The sequence below is a fragment of the Poecilia formosa genome, unplaced genomic scaffold (assembly GCF_000485575.1).
Source record: "Poecilia formosa unplaced genomic scaffold, Poecilia_formosa-5.1.2 Scaffold663, whole genome shotgun sequence".
NCBI classification, from domain to species: domain Eukaryota; kingdom Metazoa; phylum Chordata; class Actinopteri; order Cyprinodontiformes; family Poeciliidae; genus Poecilia; species Poecilia formosa.
The window spans coordinates 51,925-60,851 of NW_006800602.1; the positions used below are offsets into that span (position 1 = coordinate 51,925).

The 8,927-nt window shown below is 37.3% G+C and overlaps 2 protein-coding genes across 2 annotated transcripts; both read right to left on the reverse strand.

Moving 5' to 3' along the window:
• Nucleotides 1-3,770: 3,770 nt before the first annotated feature.
• Nucleotides 3,771-6,945, reverse strand: LOC107834560 (G2/M phase-specific E3 ubiquitin-protein ligase-like). Its single transcript, XM_016666124.1, has 6 exons — nucleotides 6,789-6,945; nucleotides 6,270-6,592; nucleotides 5,999-6,180; nucleotides 5,660-5,832; nucleotides 5,366-5,580; nucleotides 3,771-4,245 (listed from the first exon to the last, which is right to left on the reverse strand). Exons 1-6 carry the CDS (start codon nucleotides 6,863-6,865, stop codon nucleotides 3,989-3,991), a joined length of 1,227 nt encoding a protein of 408 aa, XP_016521610.1. The 5' UTR covers nucleotides 6,866-6,945; the 3' UTR covers nucleotides 3,771-3,988.
• On the reverse strand, nucleotides 6,927-8,921 carry LOC103130702 (uncharacterized). Its single transcript, XM_016666122.1, has 6 exons — nucleotides 8,589-8,921; nucleotides 8,362-8,443; nucleotides 7,722-7,937; nucleotides 7,494-7,629; nucleotides 7,013-7,201; nucleotides 6,927-6,962 (listed from the first exon to the last, which is right to left on the reverse strand). Exons 1-6 carry the CDS (start codon nucleotides 8,803-8,805, stop codon nucleotides 6,927-6,929), a joined length of 876 nt encoding a protein of 291 aa, XP_016521608.1. The 5' UTR covers nucleotides 8,806-8,921.
• Between the last annotated feature and the right edge of the window lie 6 nt (nucleotides 8,922-8,927).

Genomic DNA, 8,927 nt, shown 5'->3' on the forward strand with positions numbered 1-8,927 from the left:
GTATGTGAGCGAGCTGGTAGTAGTGTATGTGAGCGAGAAAGTTAACGTTTGTGAATGTGCGAGCTGGTAGTAGTGTATGTGCGCGAGCTGGTAGTAGTGTATGTGAGCGAGAAAGTTAACGTTTGTGAATGTGCGAGCTGGTAGTACAGTGTATGTGTGCGAGCTGGTAGTAGTGTATGTGCGCGAGAAAGTTAACGTTTGTGAATGTGCGAGCTGTCAGTACAGTGTATGTGAGCGAGCTGTTAGTAGTGTATGTGAGCGAGAAAGTTAACGTTTGTGTGTGTGTGACATTTTAGTAGTGTGTGTATACGCAATTTGAGTATTTTTTGAATGTGCGTGAGTATTTTTTGAGTGTGCGTGGCTATTTTTTTTGAGTATGTGTGAGTTTTTGGTCGTGTGTGAGTGACAAAACGTAAATTTTGTCCTAAACGGCCCCTCATACGCTCCCCATACACACATATGTATACAGGTAGCTTGGGCACGCACCCCTTCGAGAACACGCTGAGGCGCGTTTTTTTTCTTTTAAATTTGAATGATAGTAGTGCACTCAACAACACAGAGCTAAAGATGGGGCGGCAGAAAAAAAAAACTCCAGGGCGCAAAACAGAATAAGGAAGAGGGGGAGGGATAAAGATATTGGAGGGATGAAGAAAAGCTTTTCAAAGTGGTTGAAAGACAGTAGGTAAGTAATGTTAGTATAGTATATGTTTTCCCGTAACATATAATTACCCAGTAATATTTTTACATTTCCTGTCTACTTAACAAAGATTAAACTCACAGCATCAGATTGTAGCTGTGGTAACAAAACAAACTTACTATGAATATTGTTATTTGAGGTTTTACAAAGAAAACTTGCCAGCTTCTTTAAATCTTACATTTAAATGTTAAACACTTAAAAATCTTTTAATTTATGTATGCTGAAACCATTAAATCAAATTTAGCAGCATTGATCATCTCAATGAACAAATGTTACATTTATGTATCTGTGGTCTGTGTTAAAATATTTGCATTTATGGGGCCCCTGAATCCCCAGGGGGCCTTATGGAGTTGCTGACTTAATTTGGATTAAACAGAAGTGCAAATAATTGATTCATTTTAATTGTATTTTTTGATTTGTTGTTTTTCAGACTATTTGTGGGTTTAAATAGCATATCACTGGCGATGTTTTCCCGTAACATATAATTACCCAGTAATATTTTTACATTTCCTGTCTACTTAAGATCTTTTAATACAAAAACATGGTGGACCACCGATGGACCGCCTCGGCGCCCCGACCACTGGGCTTAGCAAGTTTTCTGGGAGAAACTCTGCAAAGGAAAGGTGAGCTGGCACAGTGCCTTGCGAAAGTATTCGACCCCTTTAACTTTTCAACCTTTTGCCGCTTTTCAGGCTTCAAACACAAAGATCTAAAATGTGTATTATGTTGTGAAGAATCAACAAGTGGGACACAATCGTGAGATGGAACAAAATTTATTGGATATTTTAAACTTTTTTTAACAAATAAAAATCTGCAAAGTGGGGCGTGCAATATTATTCAGCCCCCTTGTGTTAATACTTTGTAGCGCCATCTTTTGCTACGAATACAGTTACAGTTGGAATATGTCTCATCAGTTTTGCACATTGAGAGACTGAAATTCTTGCCCATTCTTCCTTGCTAAACAGCTCAAGCTCAGTGATGTTGGATGGAGAGTGTTTGTGAACAGCAGTTTTTATTTAGCTCTTTCCACAGATTCTCGATTGGATTCAGGTCTGTACTTTGACTTGGTCATTCTAACACCTGGATACGTTTATTTGTGGACGATTCCAGATAGATTTTGCTTTATGTTTGGGATCATTGTTTTGTTGGAAAATAAATCTCTGTCCCAGTCTTAGATCTTTTGCAGACTCCAACAGGTTTTCTTCCAGAATGGTCCTGTATTTGGCTCCATCCATTTTCCCATCAATTTTAACCATCCTCCCTATCCCTGCTGAAGAATAGCAGGCCCAAACCATGATGCTGCCACCACAATGTTTGACAGTGGTGATGGTGGGTTCAGGGTGATAGGCTGTGCTGCATATCATTTTGCATTGTGAACAAAAAGTTTGATTTTGGTTTCATCTGACCAGAGCACCTTCTTCCACATGTTTGGTGTGTCTGCTAGGTGACTTGTGGCAAACTTTAAATGAGACTTTTTATGGATATCGTTGAGAAACGACTTTCTTCTTGCCACTTTTCCATAGAGGCCAGATTTGTGCAGAGTATGACTGATTGTTGTCCTATGGACAGACTCTCCCACCTCAGCTGTAGATCTCTGCAGTTCATCCAGAGTGATCCTGGGCCTCCTGGCTGCATCTTTGATCAGTCTTCTCCTTGTTTGAGATGAAAGTTTAGAGGGACGGCCAGGTCTTGGTAGATTTGCAGTGGTCTGATACTCCTTCCATTTCAATATGATCGTTTGCACAGTGCTCCTTGAGATGTTTAAAGCTTGGGAAATCTTTCTGTATCCAAATCCGACTTCAAACTTATCAACAACATTATATCGGGGTTGCATGTTCCTTGGTCTTCATGATGCTCTCTCCGCTTTAAACACAACCCTGAGACTATCACGGAGCAGGTGTATTTAAATGGGGACTTGATTACACACAGGAGGATTATGTTTATCATCTTCAGTCATTTAGGACAACATTAAATCATTCAGAGATCCTCACTGAACTTCTGGAGTGAGTTTGGTGCACTGAAAGTAAAGGAGCCAAATAATATTGCATACCCCACTTTGCAGTTTTTTATTTGTTAAAAAAGTTTAAAATATCCAATAAATTTCGTTCCACCTCATGATTGTGTCCCACTTGTTGATTCTAAACAAAATAATAACAATTTTAGATCTTTATGTTTGAAGCCTGAAAAGCGGCAAAAGGTTGAAACGTTCAAGGGGGCCGAATACTTTCCAAGGCACTGTATGTGTACGCACGGCTTTATATATCAGAATTTTTTTTGTGCCCCACACTTTTCTAAATTTGTCAGTTTTTAGTAAGCTGTGCACTCTTTTATACATGAGGCCTCTGGTGAGTAGGAGCATTGCTGATCATGCTTGACACCATATCTGAACTCTGTTAGAGCTCCTGGATACTGTGACANCCATTTTTGAGGTAGATGATAGTTTTGGAGTAGATTATGAGGGCCCTTTACCTGGTATTCAGACCAATAATAATGTTATTCCTGATATTTCTTTGGGCTTAAATGACACGATAGTTAATTTGATACAGCAAACTTTTGATCCTCTGCAAAACGATGGCAATTATGGGATTAACTTATTCTGCTCAGTAGTACACTTTGTTGAACTGTTTAATTCTTAATCTTAATTATTTTTAAGTATGCAATGTAAATTTTAAAAGTTAACAATGATTTGTTAATTTACATTTTGAGTATACATTTTATTTCTTGTTAACTAAATTTATTGTCGTTAGAAATGTGAAATAAATATTTGGTCAATACATTAATTTGAACTGTCATTTAACCAATACATTTCAACAAACATTAAAACACTGATAGAAGATGCCAACATTTATTTAGAACATCAGATAAAGAACCTCCAAAAAACAAATTACATAAAAAGCAGCTGTGCCATAATCTAAAATCTTTAAAATTGGACATAGTACAAAACCAAAGGATAATAAAATGAAATTATACATATAACATTTTGTTTTAGATTAAAACATGATGCATTGAACCAGTGTGCTCAGAAGTTTTAAGATTTTGTCAAATTTAGCCAAACTTGAACATTAATGATTAAGACAAAGAAACTGTATGAAACTGATCAATTTAACATGCAATTTTTTCACATCATGTCTAGCCCCTTATTCAAACTAGCAGGGAGAATTTTTGAACTTTTGAACATTACTTTGCTAACTGGACCAGCCTTTGCAAAATGTACATACAAACTCTAAACTTTATTTCAACACTTTCAACACAACTTAGCATAGTGATATCTCAGTCACTCAAAAGAAAAACTTATGTTCTCCCAAATCCTTGAGTGTTTGCTAAAGCAAAATCCATGTTTTCCTTAAACACTTCATAACAAGTCAGGACTGGTAGTTTCAGACAATTTATGCACGTATTTGCCATTGGAAGCTTTTTTGTGTGGCTTTCTTCACTGCTGCCATGAAGAAACTCAATAGATGGTCCAGGAGAAAAGCCAATTGGTGGTATCTCGCTTGCTCCAGTTGCAAAAACCAGGATGTTCTGTAGCTTGGATGAACCTTCCTCATCTGTGGGGAATAAAATATTTCATATTAATTATGGTACTATTTTACAATAACAGTTATTAAAACAACTCTAGTGACAACTATGCTTGTTCATTTATTTGGCCTTACAATTGAAAAACTTTGTGTGACATGTCTTTCTTCCACAATCCATGAAATTACATCTGTCAAAGCAATTATGTTTTAATGTAATTTATGATTATGATAAATGGGAACATAAATTCTCCCATCGACAGACCAAATTTACAAAGTAAAATGTACAGTCAGCTATTTATATTCTGAAACTGAAGCAAACTTGCTGCAAGATAATGATAAAGAATTACAATTACACCTCAGAATAACAGACTAACCCTAATGGATGGAAAAATTCAGCAGGTTATATTAGGAAAGCAATGTGAAAATTAGTGATAAGTGACAGAAGTGCTTAATGAATTAAAGCTATTAGAGGATAGAACAGAAGGAAAACTGAGGATAGAGAGAAAATGTCACAGGTTTAAAGGGAGTGTACTCAAAAAGCTTAACTATAAACATGAATGTAACAGTAACAAATAAGTAGCAATAAGGAACATCACAAAACTCCTTTATAGACTTAACTAAACAGACGGTTGATGTAATAATAATCATATATGGGAAAAAAAATCTGAAACAGCTAAAGATTTTGATTTTAATACTAGTAACATGCAGTTGCATGAAATTACATTAACAACTATAACAATTATGTTGTGGTGATTCTGAAATTGAAAACATCTGCAATGATGAGTGGCTACATTTGACAATCAGTTATTTTTCCGAAAAATCAATTCCCTAAAGTGGAATTTTATTTTTTATCACAAATATTAATTTAAAAACTTGATTTTGGTTAAATTTGTGCTTTCTTATTAATATTTTTATTATATATTTAAAATGCAAAATTGTTGTATTATTATTTTTGATCGCACCATCAAAAATTGGATGTTTTGAAACACTGTAGTGTGACAGACATTAAAAACAATCCTAGAAAAAAGATAATCACACTACTGTATGTGACCGTAGGATGCACAAACAGGACCCACAATTTTCAAATTTCTATGCTGTAACATAACTTGTTTTGATTTTCTGAGACACTGTATGAATCTTTGCAAAATACCTTCTGCATCCTGCAGATAATCCCTCCACAAAGGAATAACGTCTTCTTCCAATCTTCTCTTGTTACTTCCTTTGGGGGAAAGTCGAGGTGTGAAAAGTTGGTCCATTACGTCTGCCGTTAACGGCTGGGGTTCGTGGCAAAACCACTTCCGAAAACTGTCTGGATGCTGCTTCACAGCACCCAGAACTCCCAGTGTCTTGAGGCCTTCTGTAAACCTGTATAAAATTAATGAAGAACAAATGCAATTAGAGTCATACTAAATGCATTAATTTAATTATTTGAAGAAAAATAAACCTCTGAAAAGGTCCCTGGACCCGATGTACAATATGAAACATCAGCAAATCATGCAGGAGAAGATCTCTATCGCTGATCGCTGTTAAACGTCTGACGCAACCTGCGCTGGCCATGTAATCCAAAAGCGGATCTGTGGCTTTTTGAAGCTCCTCCAGAGTGCAACTGTCAGATACCTAATAAGATTTCCCATAAAAGGGAAAAGACAAACACAAATAGGGACACCACAATATCATTTAAGTTCAAGACATATTCCCCCCCTTCAACAAGAACTAGACTCACTATAACCATCATTCATAAATCTTATGTATCAAAATTAATACAATTTGTGAGTGCATTTACCTTTTTCAGTTTTGCATGGAGGTCTGCATCATTTATGTCATTTAAAGTAGGGCAAGCTGCATTTGGACCTCCAACCAAGCCATCAGAAAGTACTGGAGAAAGAAAGCGAGGTGCTGGCCCTCCATGGACAAGGCTAACAGCTATTGCCCTTCCAGCCATGAAATACGTGTCCTCCCTGAGGGCTACATGAAAGATTATTTTTTTTATTCAAATAAATTTTAATGCATACGATTTGGAAAGAAATAACAGGTGCAAAAGAATCTACACAAACCTGTACTGTTCATTGCTAAATTCTTTCTTCCATCTGGGCCCTCAAACATCGGAGACACAGACAGGGCTTCAATGAGAAGACGCAGAAATTCTCTCCGTGGGCCACCCAAGTCCACTGCCTCTTCAGATTTTCCGAAGTCATCGGAAAACTTCACATTCATTGAGTATTGTGGATTGTAGGTCGCCCTCTTGAAACCCCGTATGGCACCATCCAACACTGCAGATCGACTGATATTAAATTTGCTGTGCATTCCAGTGTTGATACTTTCGGAGAGCTCCTCAAGAATGTCTTTTGCAGGCAAAGTATTTGCTGAAGTTTCTGATCTGAAAAGTGAACAAACATTAAGATATGTGACTTCTTTAAACTATTCTCCCAAAAATTATGAAAGCCAAAAAACATGTTTACTAAATATAATATACTATAATGCAACACCTTTTAAAAGTTTTCAACTTATCATACTATACATTACCAAGCTGCAAGACAAAGCATACAGAAATAATTTCTTAAATAGATACTCACAAGTGAGTTTCAATACTGGCCAGAATGGCATGATTCATTTCCTCATCCTCAGAGGACAGATCAGAAACATGACACATCACAGACAAATAAGTTGAGTAGTTGCCAGATGCATGTGCTGTAGGTTCGTCTTGACAGCGTTCATCGGAAACAAATTCTGTAGCAGGTGAACTGGAACTGATAGGTGTAGGATGCACAATGGCAGATGACTGACTTGGATTTTCAACAGAAGTCAGATTGTCTGTATAAGATTGGCCATAGATAGAATTTGTCTCTCCCAGCATTACTTCATCTGCACTCTCTGAATCATTGCAGAAGATGGTCTCGATAGTGTTCTGTTGTCTACGTCTAGTTGTGGCTCTGGTAAGCCGTAGAGATGTTTCATATGTTGTTTCACTGCTTACTTCAGGAGGTTCCTTTAAGATTTAGCACAGTCAACATGTAATTTGGAAAAAAAAAAAAAACATGTGTAAGTCCTAATTTCTTTCTCTGAAAAAACATGTTTGAGATAATATGGGAACATTTCTTTATGGACTATCAATATGGCAAACAATAAAATAAACATGAATCCTGTAGGTAATGGTGCTATAAAGCAAAAATAATGCCTTTTTTTTAAATATATCAAGATAACATAGCAAATGCATATAATAGTCAATATCAAATCGTGTAGCCAAAATGACAGTAACAAATTGAAACACAAAAACTTACAAGAAGTGTTTCTGATGGTCTGACATACAGAGCCTTTGATTTAAAAACCTTTTGAATCAGCTGACCATTGAGTTGTTGACCGTGTTGCAGTTTTGGGCTGATCAGTTTCTTTCCGCAACCCATGAGGATCTGAAGGCTAAATAATTGGATTGTCATTTAAATTATCATTATTTGAATGAATTACTTTCAAAACAATAACAGAATACAATAATAGAAACATACACTTACCTGACATTTTGAGGAATTTTAGAGGCAAAGCCCTCTCTGATTTGCTGGATCACCATCTGAAAGTCCCAAGTCTTATGGAACTCAAAAGCACTCAATATGTGACCATTCTCATGCAAGTATTGCTTTAAAGGTGGCTGGCAAATCACTTCCCAAGTTGGATTTGGAAGGAGTATTACTTCTTTGTTAAAGCATTCGTGGTATGGGACACCTCTGGGTCTGAGAAACAAGGGAAGTGTACTTAATAGGTGACAAACCCCATTAACACAGCAAGATCCTAAACATGTTATGCAGAGCATGAGGTTTGAATTAGAATGAAGACAACACTGTAATGCAGCCCATGTTAAACATGTAGACCAGGAATCTTGAAGCACAGCCCTTTAGGGAAAATGTCCTTCGAGACACATGCGTGTTGAAGGCAAGGCAAAAATATAACAGTTAGGTATAAGCCAATTACTGGGGCCATTAGAAGGACGGTAGAGAGCTTGGATGCTAGTTGTGGACATGATTAGGGACAATTTGTGGGACATGGTCTAAGAAAACTGGAATTGAGGACCCGCCAATTATCAAGGCAAAGTCTACTGTCATCTGTGCAGACGATCCAAATGAATAATAACGATTTCAAACCAACAAACAATATTACCTTCTTTTTCGTGTACAAGACCAAGGTCCGAAAGACTGTTGCACTTGATAACGCGGGGGTCTGGGAACCCCGGAGCTCGATCCTGACATGAAACAGGAGAGGAAGTGAGGAATAGGATATGAGGTGGCGGTGGTGAGGCGAGTGAATAAAGATTACAGAATTATTTTTTAAAACTATATCTGTACCGCTTCAACAACAACAAAGTGATAATAAAAGCAATTGTTTACCTTGATAATCTGGTGGCACCGGCACCGCACAACTTTCTCTGGCCGCTCCGGAACGGAACAGAGATGAGAGTTCTGAATCCACTGTACCACTGCGGGCAGCCGTTGAATCGTTTAATGCGCCTGTCAAAGTACTGGTTGCCTCCGGAGAAGATAGAATGGTGTTTAAAATGGCAGCTGCCTGACCAATTCTCTCTCGTTTCGAATTAGAGTTAGCCATGTTCGGTATAGCAAACTCTTTCTTCTTCGGCACTAGTTGGCGCCGGTTAATAATTCCTGTAATACTGGCACCCAGTGGACAGATTGTACTACAGCAATTTTGCTATTTTTAATCAATCAATC

Excerpts from the sequence above, each read along its gene's own strand:
- LOC107834560 (XM_016666124.1), bottom strand. The coding sequence starts at position 6,865 with ATGTGTCATGTTTCTGATCTGTCCTCTGAGGATGAGGAAATGAATCAT. Across the intron at positions 6,181-6,269 it reads TTTAGCAATGAACAGTACAG|CCCTCAGGGAGGACACGTAT; the intron begins GTTTGTGTAGAT and ends TCTTTCATGTAG. Across the intron at positions 5,833-5,998 it reads TCCATGCAAAACTGAAAAAG|GTATCTGACAGTTGCACTCT; the intron begins GTAAATGCACTC and ends AAATCTTATTAG.
- LOC103130702 (XM_016666122.1), bottom strand. The coding sequence starts at position 8,805 with ATGGCTAACTCTAATTCGAAACGAGAGAGAATTGGTCAGGCAGCTGCC. Across the intron at positions 8,444-8,588 it reads GGTGCCACCAGATTATCAAG|GATCGAGCTCCGGGGTTCCC; the intron begins GTAAACAATTGC and ends GTTTCATGTCAG. Across the intron at positions 7,202-7,493 it reads GACCATCAGAAACACTTCTT|GAACCTCCTGAAGTAAGCAG; the intron begins GTAAGTTTTTGT and ends TAAATCTTAAAG.